Source organism: Mixophyes fleayi, chromosome 2 (assembly GCF_038048845.1).
Source record: "Mixophyes fleayi isolate aMixFle1 chromosome 2, aMixFle1.hap1, whole genome shotgun sequence".
Taxonomy (NCBI): domain Eukaryota; kingdom Metazoa; phylum Chordata; class Amphibia; order Anura; family Limnodynastidae; genus Mixophyes; species Mixophyes fleayi.
This window is the reverse complement of record NC_134403.1, coordinates 185405843-185419147: the sequence shown is the minus strand read 5'-3', so window position 1 is coordinate 185419147 and position 13305 is coordinate 185405843. Positions and strand designations below refer to the sequence as shown.

The window sequence follows — 13305 nt, the reverse complement described above, 5'->3', positions numbered from 1 at the left end:
GTAGGTCAATATGTTAACTTCTTATAAAATCAGATTACTCACAAACTTTTAAAATGAGTAATAATGTTTAAAAATATGATTTTGTTCTAAACGGTTACGTTTCACTAGTTGTTACATGCACAAGCATGCTGCTAGCCAGATATTTACTATTTAAAGTTTGCAAATCTCATTGTGATTTTAACCTTGACAAAAGCAGCCTTGTTCTGTGAAATCAGTTGGACTCTGTAATCACTAATATGGGTCTGGTATGTGTTTTCTGCAATTAATTTTGCCTTTGTGACACAATCAGAGTACAGTTTTATTTTATTTGGGATGAGTAAGTCAACTACAGATTGCGAACACTTTATATTATACTGTACATACCAAGATTCCAAGTATCTAATGAGCCATTAAAGCATGTTTTTTTGCATGTATCCACTTAAAGGAAGAATGTAAAGAGTGCTAATATTATTGTAACCCAGACAATATTCCATTAACACCAGACGTTTGTCATTTGCCAATACATGATCAATGTCAATCATAGCATAACTTCACATACGCATATGATGCAGTGCGATTTTATTATCCCTTATGTTATATTTTATGTGTTTTTCAAGTTTAAGGGGTATATTTACTAAACTGCGGGTTTGAAAAAGTGGAGATGTTGTCTATAGCAACCAATCAGATTCTAGCTGTCATTTTGTAGAATGTACTAAATAAATGTTAACTAGAATCTGCTATAGGCAACATCACCACTTTTTCAAACCCGAAGTTTAGTAAATATGCCCCTAAGTATAAAACAGACATAGTTTTGGTTACCTGTAGAAATCACAGTCATTGAAGAATTTAAAATATTAACACCATCTGTTATCATCTGAGATTTACTGTTGTCTCCATCATGGTTTTCTGGAGGTAGAGTTGAATGCAACTGCAGGAGTTCTTTCTGGAAAACAGAAAAAGTTCACAGTACATGCAATATTATATTATATATTAAGCCTACAATATGATCATTTAGAGTACATTTTACTTCGCTTCTACCCAACCCTAGCCAGAGCCCCAGGAGCTGCTCCATGCAGCCATGTTCCGCTGTGGACCCTCCGGTTCTTTTCACAGTCGTGAAAACATATAGAAAGATTGCAGCTTATGATTGGTCCTCCCAGTCACTACTCAGAAGCAAAGGAGCCCAGGAAATACAGAGCAGCTCCTGGGATCTTGGCAAGGGAAGGAAGAAACATTGTAAAATTGATTGAATGGGTGCAGCTTTGATTATTAAACAAATGAACATAAGGTGATAGTGAAAACTTCTAGTTCAACCTACATTGTCTGAAAGATGGCTTATTGTCAACTATAATTCTGCCATAATAATTACCGTAGTGACAATAATAGTGCGCGGCCCGCACAGAACAATTATTGTTACTACGGTAATAGCTGCGCATTATTAACGCTACTACTGTAATTTCAACGCTGATTTTTGCTCGAGGCTCTGTGAGCCGCAAGAAAAAATCTGTGTTGAAATTACCATAGTAACGATAATAATACGCACCCCGCGTTTTTCTAAAGAACAACACAGGGAATTGAATCTACTCCTAAGACTGTAACTGAAATTTGCTAAATCTCCTGTCTGTACCTACCATGCATGGGCAGATCCGATCACATGGTATAGTCATAAGATGTGGTCAGATGTTGATCTGGATTGTTTGCCGTTTTGCCACCAAAGCTCAAATAGCAAATTGGCCGTTCAAATCACAGCATATATAGCGAACTTTACACTGTTCCCAGTATCTTCACCCGGTTTTCACTACTAATCAGCAGATCCATCTCTGTTGCCCTAGTCTGTAAGTCCAAGGGACTATCTAATCCTGGAACCTAACACAGCCTTTCACAATATTGATCGATCCCGACAAACCCCCATTTTCTTGGACTTTTTCATAATTAAACAAAACATCTTTCACAAACAATCTATTCATTAATTGATTTGTACACACACAGAATAATCTAAATCAGGCCAACTTGGTAGAGTTGCAGGTAAGCAATCAGTTAATTATGATTTGTTCAAATTACCCACACACATAGCAATAAAAATTGTTTTCACTTTTAATCAATAAAATTCTGTACGTTATTTTCTATTAAGATATTTTGTGCATTACATATGTAGTGGTAATTGATCATATCTCATTTAATATATTTGTAACAGAAAAAACATTGCATATGTGGGCATGCCAACATTCTCAAATTAATATCAGTATCACCTGTATGCACATAATACCCAAGTGCACTGTTTTGTTTACAATGACAGATTGCTTGTCCACTAAAGGTGTAGACATCTGGAGCTAAGCTGGATAAAACAGAGTCTCTTCTTTTCCTCGCTTCCACTGATATTTCTATGACACTGTCTGATTATTGTAACCTCATCTTAGTCATCCTTCTGCAGAAAGGTCTAGTTCCTCTGCACCTTGTCCTCAATACCACTGCCTGACTTCGTCACACCTCCAGGTACTTCCCCCGTGTGCAAGTGCCTGCACCGGCTCCCTATAGTGTCCAAAATTAAAATGTAAAGCCTATCCCTTATGTACAAAGCCCACCATCTCACATATCCTCTTTAAAATGCTGATCCACAAGTAAAGATCTGCACCTTACCTGCCCTCCCACACGCCTTAAATCTCATTAAGCTCTACCAACTAGTGCCTACAAAACTTTTCTAGCCTACATCTCTTCTATTAAGCTACCTACCCTAACTGATCAGACATTCTCCCAAGTTTATATCCATGAAATGCCCCATTAAGACCTATCCAAAAAATATGGCAGTTTACACCTTGCATGAGAAAACTTGAGTGACTCCATAAAGAAGGAGGATATAGGAATACTTGCAAACAGACTTGGCAGTAGCACTCACCACCAATCTGCAATATCTAGAATCAACAGGACATTTTCTTGTACTAAAAGCAGCATAACCTCGAGAAACGTAAATTTGCCTGGAAAAGCCTCATCTTAACATGTAGAACAAAAATTTTGTGACACTGTTTCACAGAAAGTATGTTGCTAATTTAGTATTCAGGGTTACATTTGATGTGCATACATTTATTTTTCAGTAAACACCTATGTCATAAAAATTCTAGTTATAAAGTGCACATTTTGCATCTAATGCCATCTGCCCCATGTCCAAAACAATTTACTGAATGGACAATGAGAATTCAAGTTCAGGAACAGCTGGAGAGCTGCAGATGACTGCCTCTCTCTGAAGTGCATGCTTTCACTAACCAGAAAAAAAGGCAAGACCAGAATAAATCCAGCAGAAATTTTGTTTCCTAGTGAACAACAATAGAAAAACAAAGAGAACTAATCACCTTTCTTCCTGGCTTTAGTCCCTTCGGTCTTGTTTTAAGGTTATCACTATTTAGCACATTTCTTTCCAATGTGGTGTTTTTTGGACGCTTGCCTTTTCTCAATGGAGTGGAAGCTTGTTCAAGGGGCTTGTCCCGCATGGGTTTCCTACCCTTCTGTGCCAACACAGGCATCTGGGGACACTGCATGGAACGTCTGATACCCTTTACAGGTGATGTTGAGGCACTTGTGTTCTTTGAAACAGAAACTGCAAAGGATTCAAAAGCATAAAATAGAATTCACATAAGAAGGAGATAATTAAAAGTCGCTCATTTTTTTAAATTGTTATATTTTTCCAACTCAATTATGTAATCCCTATTTAGCTTTGATCAGTCAGATGCTGGAGGACAGATTTAAAAACCACTGAACATGTTGAAAATCAAAAATAACATATTTCTATTTCAACATGTTGCATCAAGCCCCACTAAATTAACTAAGGTTGCATCAAGGTGATAATTTGGGATTATAAAACCAGAGAAAGTGTTGCAGTAAGGGTCACAGGGCTTCCAATCAGATTACACGATGAGATACATAATGATTGGCTGTCACAAAAAAAAAAAAGAGCCCTGTAACAGATTTACCATAGTAACAAAATCTATGACCAGAATAACAATTATACATACAGGTAGACTGATCATTTTATGCTCAATAAAATGGAAAAATAACGGCATTAATTTATATGACATGCAGGTAGTGCACAAAAACAGGGAAACACCTGGGTAAATGAGGGGCACAATATTAAAAGCATTGTCTTCCACACAGGTTTGGCTGCGGATGCTGATTAGGCAAAAAAAACATACCAAAATATTCAGGGTTACGTATAAAAATGCTGGACTGTCCTGGTTGTAAATGATTATGGTTAACATGGCTACTAGAGGAGTCTTTGAAAGAGGGGTAATTGGTGGGGTGTTTGCCAGGAATGTTTCATGAGCAACGATGTCTTAGGTGATGTTAGCTATGAGGATAAACAAAAATCAGCAGCAGCAGCAACAGTGGACGGAAGCACAAACTCCACAGAGCAGGATATTAAAGTCAAGTTACTGTGCATAAATAACTCAACACACCTTACAGTGCAAGTTTGAGTTCAGTGGTGCAAAATGCACAAGCAATAGACTACCAAGCAGTGGAGTTGCTATGGTCAGAAGTAACCCTCATCATGTTGGGGGCAGCACAGTGGCCTAGTGGTTAGCACTTCTGCCTCACAGCACTGGGGTCATGAGTTCGATTTCCGACCATGGGCTTATCTGTGAGGAGTTTTATGTTCTCCCTGTGTTTGCGTGGGTTTTCTCCGGGTGCTCTGGTTTCCTCCCACACTCCAAAAACATACTGGTAGATTAATTGGCTGCTAAAAAATTGACCCTAGTCTGTGTGTCTGTCTGTGTATGTTAGGGAATTTAGCCTGTAAGCTCCAATGGGGCAGGGACTGATGTGAATGAGTTCTCTGTACAGCGCTGCAGAATTAGTGGCGCTATATAAATAAATGATGATGACGATCTCAACAAACGGACTAGAGCACAAGTGGCGCAAATCCAAAAAACATTACAGCCCTGAGTGCTTGTTTCTTGTGGAGGGTTCTTGTGGTTTTGTAATTGGATGGCATGGTTTGCAGTTGTTCTCTTACATGGCAAATTTGCTAAGTGCTACTTATGCTGCAGCATTTATTTGTGTATTCCAGGATGACAATGTCTCCAACCATTAGTTGTCTTGGACCACTACCTGTACATAACCATGTCTAGTGAATGTGCTAACATGCTGTAGCATAGTGTTATATGTCAGTGACATTTATGTCTATGTTTGCACACATAACACATTATCTACCACTAAGAAGCCCTAAGGGAGAGCTGCATGGGGTCTTTAGAAGTCTCAGACACAGTCATGCAACCACAGTGACTCCAGCACTGGGAGTTCCCGCTGACCCCAGTAATGTCAGTGCAGAGCAGTACCACAGTGTGTTGTGCTTATGTGATCAGAAAGGGATTTTAATCCCAGCTCCCTCCAGTTCCAAAATGAACAGTGAAGAATCATTTTCGTGTTTTTGCGATGTGTGGTATGTAGTGGATAAAACAAAATGTATTAAAGCATTGAAATAACATCAGACGACCTGGTGCCAGAATTTCATGGTATATATACACTACCTGCAAAAAATACTTTTCTTGTGTTTCCTATTTCTCCAACTTCAGTTTCTTTTTTAACTTAAAAAAAGTGTGCTCACGTTTCACATTTTACATGTCTACATACACAGCATCACAGACGCCACTTTCCTGTTTAATATTTAATTGCATAGGCCTTTCTCAAGTTACACAAATGTAGATCCCCTTATATATACACACCATTAGTCATTACAATAAAAGCAAGGTCACTATTTGTAAAGAGAAAAAAATTACCCTTCTCAATAATGTTAATTCATAGTGGGTAAAATGATATAGACCATAACAAGCCATTCATCTATGTTATCTCACTAGTTTTTCTGTCTCCTAGTAATTTTCTATGATTAGAACACTGTAGCTAAGGTGTAATAAAAAGAAAAGTGTAAAGTCCACAGGTGAAGGAAAAAAATGCATTTAATATTTAATATAAATGTCTATGGGGCATTTAATTCAGAACACCGTTCTGTATTTGGAATCCTGCGGCATTATAAAAGATATGCCATAGCCCGAAAGCAGATATAGACATTTTGATTTGCTATTAAGTTTTATAATGTATACGTGAATTTAAAGATTATAAAAAGCAGCTGCCAGGACTTTTTAAATGCACCCAGCGAATTTCACGGCTGCAGCAGGAACCTGTTCAAGAATTTTCTTACATAGGGCTCTGCGCTTGGCATAATCTCCCTCACTTAATTCTTGAACCAACATAATTTTGTAAGGATGTAATTATAAAATCATCATGTAAAATTCTCCTCAAACTCCGACTTGAAATCCCCAGTGCCATGGCATGCTTATGAGCGGAACGCGTTGGTGATTGCTGAATCACTGCTTCCACATTTCTGGCGTTCTATTAGGCCTAGGTCTACCAGATGACTTTCTTTCAGTGTGGATCCAGTTGCCCAAAGATTAGAAATCCATAGCAAAATCGTTTTCTGATCTGGTACAGATGCATTTCGACCTAGCGCGAAACTGGTACGGAACGCTTTCTACATTGTTATCACAGAACGGTTGTTCTTATAAAACGCTTGAACAGCAAAGCCCCGATGTTCACCGCCCAATTCATGATGGGTACTTAAAACAGCAGAGCCTAACCTATGGCATTAAATCTACCCAACCTCTTTAACCCCACTACAGCTCACACAGTGTCCCCCTCGAAATATGGGAGATCTTTATGCCCCACCCTGTATATCTCGCCAAATATATAACAAGATCCCCTATCTGGAAATTTAGAGACGTTTTCGAGTTCTTTCGACAGTAGCCAAATTTAAATTGTCCTAATTGTTGCTGCTTTAAAGTGTCAGACCTTTCTGGAAAGCACTCACATTAATAATTAGTTTACACTAAGTATTCCTTAAAAAAAAGTTGCAGCTTTACATTTTAATAACACTATGTGATTCAGTGAGATGCACTACAAAGGTTTGTTGTTTTTTAAAAAAGGAAGAAAATTTGCTATACTTTCCAAACTTTCATGCGTGGATGGAGCTGAATTTGTCACTGTGTGGTGCTCTCAGCTGCCAGTATACATCAGGCTGTAGGGTTGCAATGCAGCAGATTGTTTGCAGATTGAATGTCATTTGTCATAACAAACCCATATGTTAGCAGAACGTAATTGGCTAACACAAATGCCAACCAAGCTCCTGCATAGCACCCCAGTGGTTCTAATAAATACAGTTAGTTAGGGACACAAGACAGTGACAAAATAGCGGGGGTGCTTGGTCAGTTGGGAAGCACTATTTTTTATCTTACGACTTATGCATTTAACTAAGGTAAAAAAAAAGCTATTAAAATGCCCAGCTCTATGTTTCTGACAATATCCCTATAAAGATGGAAGTCATTTTGAAACTGCATATGCAACACACTTAAATCAGTCAAAGGGACAATTCTACAACACAGGGGAATGATATATATTATCTTCTTCTTTAATTAATATAAGAAATAATGAAATAAATTAATGGTGTAGTCATCTTATCAGTAGATTTACCATTAGTAGACATGACATCACTATTACCAACTTATGCGGCCATCAGAACCTTAACAAAAGATTGTGTCCTGAATGTTTTCTGCCATTGCTACAGGCGGATGGAATATTTGAATAATTGAGTATTTGAATATTGTTAGGTCTAAACATTACTGGTCATCATACAGTTTTGTTACTTCAAACTTGACATATTAGCTTATTTGTATTTGTGTCATAAATCCATAACAAGTGCTGTAAATGAATGTGCGATTTTTATGTATTTTATTGCATTTTGTGCTTGCTGAGAATAGATGCAAAAACAAAACCAAAAAAATAAACCGTTTGTATTGTGCCACAGCTGTTGTTTTTTACTCAGTTTTCTGTGCATTTTGAAGCAGAAGAAACAAGACAAAAACCATAATAAAAAGTGTCCAGACCCATCGTGTTCACAAAGCTAAAACAAAAAACTTAATAAAATTGAATGCTTGGTCATAAGATATGTATATGTAAACCATATGAAAATAATTTACAATTCATAGCATAAAATGGACATCTAAAAATAATCACTCTTGTGGAATACTACAATAATTGCTCCATCAAAACAAATGAATGAAAAAGTGCAATTATATATAAAGAATATTGTCATTTACAGAAAGTATCTATTTGTACACAAGCAGAATTATCATACAATTAGGATGAAAGGTTCTAAAATACTCTATGTTTCCGTGTGTTAATATAAAATTATAACACTTAAGGAGGAGTTCGTCTTTTGATAAGTTGAAATGAGAATGATCAGATTTGTACTATCATCCACCTTCAGAAAAGCTACTTCTGTGTTACCAGTGATGGGTCACTGTCACTGGAAGTTTACTTGTAACAGTCTAAAGCTCGAAAAGCACACTGTCCATGGTCAAATAAGTTCTCCAATGCAAATATGATATACGTTTTATTTCAATAGCATAGAATGTAATTACAAGGGATCAGTTCCTTATAGAATATCAGTGTAAACTGATTAGGGTCTGTGTTATGGCTACCCACATAACTGACTTCACAAATACAACAATGAAACAGTATGCTAGGGTTTAGGTTTCCTACCTTACAATAACGTGTGCAGCTCTGCACATTAGTAAGATTGTCCTGAGGACAGCACTGCTCAGTTTAACTAGGACCAAAACAGACACAAGTCTAACACAAAGCCCCCTGCTGCCGGGTGCAACCCTGCAAGAGCCTAGCAAATGGGTTCTCAGAGATCTGCATGTGGTACTTGTGGGGAGGGGTGAGAGGAGAAAGCCGGTAGTGGGGGCAGGGAGGAAGGAAGAAAAGGCAGAGAATGGAGGAAAAAGAGGAAGAGAAACCGCTAAAGTAATCTCATATTGTCTGCTAGCTGTAGTGACAGTAATAATCAGTCACCTGCCCTGGCTGCCTTCACCCCAGCGCTGGGAGGTAGAGCAAAGGTTGTGTTGGGTCAGCGGATCTGGAAAGAGATCAAGACGGGAGGGTGAGGGAGGGGGAGAGCCGAGCACATAACAGCCAGCATTGGTGTATTAGGAGAAAATACCCCACATCTAAGAGAAACTGTGTGTGAGTCTCAAGAGAACTTGTTACGAAAAAAGCTCTGCTAAAGAAAAGATGAAACTTTCATTATCTGGTAGTCATTTCTGACATCTATTTTCATGGCGCTGGGCAATCAAAATTTATTTTTGAGGAGACCAAAGTGCAAGTTTACATTGCGGAGAAAACGTGCTTTTCTGGAATTCTAAAGAGCATTTAAATAATAATAATAATAATAATAATAATACAATATTGAATGATGCAATTACCAGGGCTTATACTTTTCCCTATAGCAGTGCCCAATATAACAAATAGTTTAGATCGTATGTGTAATGGTGCAATTGAATATGTATATCATCCTAAACTATTGTTTCAAGTATTGCTTCATACATAAAGACCTGTTTTACTTGCTTGTTTCACTCCCTCCCCTTTTGTCCTGAACCCCAACTAGTATTTTTATACACAAAAAAATTAATTTTATTCAGGAACTCCTATTGTATATCTGTTTAAAGATGACATCAGACGGCCACTATGTACCTTATATACACTCCAACCCCAACAACGATATATTTTATATATATAAAAAAAATAATATATATATATATATATATATATATTTTACACACACAGTCACATATATACACACATACGTATATACACACACAGAGCGAAGAGGCCTTTACATATTTCAATGTTTGTTAAAAAAAACAACAAGACAAAAAACCTGCTGCTTCAATTTGAAACTATATATGCCAAAGATGTTGTCTGGTATTTGCTCACTGTTTACAAAATATATTTATCTTGTTTAATAAACTTGTAGAAACAATATTTCATGGTGGCATAGCCCACATTTTGGGGCAACATATGAGATAAAACTAACATTGGATCTGTTTAAATATGTCTATTCTTCTGCAAAGCATGTCATTAAGATAACAATATCTCACAAAGACTTTCCCTTTCAATGAGACACAGAGCATTAGCATTGTACTTGCAACATAGAAATAAGCACCAGATTGAATCTAAATTGCTAGGAGGCATAACAACACAGATTATTTCCAGTTAAATACACTCAGATTTTGCAAATGAGGAGTATATAATTTATGAACAGTCTACATAAGCAACTATATCTGAACTAATATATATTAGTACCTTGTAAGAAGGTGGAATATTCATGTTTGAAATATTAAAATTAACATATTGTTCACAATGAAGTAATTCTAAGGAGTCTGATAGATGTAAGCACTCCCAAATTATCTTTAATAATAGTGTGTCATATTGTAATGTAAAAATGGTAGTTTGTGCATTTCAAAATGAGAGCATTCTGGTTTATATATAAAATATAAACATTTAACTTTTAACAACCATAATCCATCCACTGTTCTTTAGATTCCCCTTTTCAGTTTAGAAATCTTGGGCCAAAATTTTCCTTCATCGCCTTTCTAATGCGCAATAGAATAAATGAAAAAAATCACCCTATCCCTTAATATTTTTCCAATTAACATTCTTGTAACATCTATATGAGTGATGGGCAATAGGCGGCCCTCCAAGCCAACACATGTGGCCCCAAGCTCCTTCTTGTTTATTTGTTTGCTACAGCTGGTAATACTTATTTAAAATGCCTTCAACATATTGTTTTAACTTATTACTGAGATTAAGGGCAAATTGTGGCCTTTCTGGATTTTAGGGGGGTGCACTATGTGGCTCCTGAAATATATCAGGTTGCTTATCGCCGATCTATATTGTAACACCTCATACATTTCTCCCTTCAAATTATCATCATCCTCTGAATCTCCACCTAGACATTGCATCTCACTATTGTATAATAGAATACTACATTTATACACCGGGGCTCATGTAGAGTTGGACAAATGTAAGCAGGAAAAGACTCACTCATGGAAAAGCACATTTATATGAATATGTTCAGTTGGACGCAGCTCAAGATGCATCCAGCTGTACGTCAGTAGCAGATGTGCAAGATATCAATCAGTTGTAACAAGTTTGCTTACTTACACTCCACAACAGCATTGAGATGTGGCTTGACAGTGTTAGCAGTAAAGTCAGATTCCCCTACTTGTACACATTATAATAATGTAATAAAGTGTCATACACAAGAGAGAATAGTGCTTGGACACAGTTATTAATGCGAAAGTCACATTTACCATATAAAGTATATTGCAAATATCTGTTGTCTTGCCCTCAAATGGGAATCTCCTTTCCTGCAGTAGTCCAAATGGAAATATCAATAACATTATAATAATGTCATTAGACAGTCGCAATTATAATATAGCTGCCACCTTAATTAAATACTATGACTGGGAGTGGGTCAATATGCGATTAACCAATTAGAAATGGCTAGTAAATGCTGCTGATCATCATCATAGAGTCTCGATGCATCAGCCCTCCAGCACCTGTAAGAGATATGTCTCCTGACAGGTATAAATGCGGATTCATCTTGGCCTCCCGAAGTTTCAACCACGTGAAGGCGCTTTTACTGTACTCAGCATATGCTTTCCTGTCCTGACACAACAGTTGTAAAGAGTTGTAATTGTAAGATGCATCAAAATTCAACTCTACATCAGCCCCAAAATTGTTAATGGTTGGGAGCAGGATCCTGGATGTCAGATATCCAGCCTACAGTGCACACAACTGGATTAAGTTACTGTAATTCTCCACTGATAACAGCTGAATATTCTCATTTGATGATTTGAGAAAGTCCAAACAGGTTTGAGGGGATGTTGGGAAAAAGGCTGCATGGACACATTAAATGGTTCTGCTTAAAAGTTACCTTATTATCCTTACTGCATAAAGCAATCTACTTCTACCAGGGCCTGGTCAACCACTAGGCTGACCAGGCTGCAGCCTGGGGAGCTGGGTCCCGGGGGGCGCGACGCTGCGTGTATTTTTTATTTTTTTTCCATTCATTTTCTTTTTTTCTTTCAATCATTTTTTTTTCCGGGGTGGGGGAGGGGGGGTCGCCGCGTGGGGGGGGGGGGGTGGGGGACTCGACGATCCAAAGCATTGGTGGTCAGTGGTTGGCAACAGGCAGCCAATCGCTAGGCTGCCTGTTGCTGTGCAGCAGACAGGAAGCAGGAAGTCTTCACTTCCTGTCTGCTGAGCTGAAAAGCGACGCTGGCCAGCATAACTACAGGTAAGTGAAGGGGGGGACTGCCCTGCATATCTATAGGGAGGGAGAGGGGGGGCACTGCTATGTATATCTACAGGGAGGGGGGGCACTGCCATGTATATCTACAGGGAGGGAGAGGGGGGGCACTGCCATGTATATCTATAGGGAGGGAGAGGGGGGGCACTGCCATGTATATCTATAGGGAGGGAGAGGGGGAGCACTGCCATGCATATCTATAGGGAGGGAGAGGGGGGGGGGCACTGCCATGCATATCTATAGGGAGAGGGGGGGGGGCACTGCCATGCATATCTATAGGGAGGGGGAGGGACTGCCATGCATATCTATAGGGAGGGAGAGAGGTTGATATGTGTGAAGGAGGGCAGAGGAGGGGGGCTGATATATGTGACTGGGGGAGTTTTGATGTGACGGGGGGATAGCTACAGAGTGGGGGTAAGGAAAATAGCTGCAGGGGGGATGGATGCAGGGTGGGAGGTAAGAAAAATGGCTGCATGCGGTGGTTAAGGAAAATGGCTGCAGGGGGTATTTAAAAATAGAGCAGCTTTGGGGGGCATAATCTCATGATTCTGTGGCAGTTACATGGATGCTCTCTGTGGTCTCAGCAATCACTAGAATACTAAATATTAGTGAGATGGGGCTGGTAGAGTATTGTATTTGATTGACTACAAATATTCAGATATTGCTTATACATGCCTGTATAATGGGGTACTTTTAGCTGGCCATAATGGAGTGTTTTGTTTTAACTATAGGGCCTAATCATTCAGGGTTTGTTAACATTTTGCATTCTAATAAATTTTTGCATTTTCAAAAAAGGACGCCAACTTTCCAGAAGCCAGTGAGAGGATAACAAAGTTGCAAGAGAGAAGAGCAAGAACAGGTAAGAGACAATGGCACAATCTGTCTAAATTTGAATGTTGGAGAATACACCTGAACATTCATATTCAGGAGTGTTCCTATACACCTATATATTCGGTGGGGGGGGGGGGGGGGGGGTGCGCTGCGGACGTATTAGCCTAGGGTGGCCATGCTATGGTAATTGCTGTACATTATTACCGTTAGTACGGTAATTTCAACGCTGATTTTTGTGAGCCTCATACAAAAATCTGTGTTAAAATTACCGTAGTAACAATAATAATGTGCGGCCCGCA

General features: G+C 38.5%; 1 protein-coding gene across 4 annotated transcripts in view; it reads right to left on the bottom strand.

Annotated features, from left to right (window-relative positions):
* SCML2 (Scm polycomb group protein like 2) overlaps positions 1–13305 on the bottom strand; it is a 112664-nt gene that overhangs the window by 20468 nt on the left and 78891 nt on the right. For all 4 annotated transcript variants that reach the window (XM_075195080.1, XM_075195081.1, XM_075195083.1 and 1 more), the window contains exons 7-8: positions 3324–3568; positions 799–922 (exon numbers count right to left, since the gene is read on the bottom strand). In XM_075195080.1, coding sequence (XP_075051181.1) covers positions 799–922; positions 3324–3568 — 369 coding nt within the window. The remainder of the gene's footprint in view (positions 1–798; positions 923–3323; positions 3569–13305) is intronic.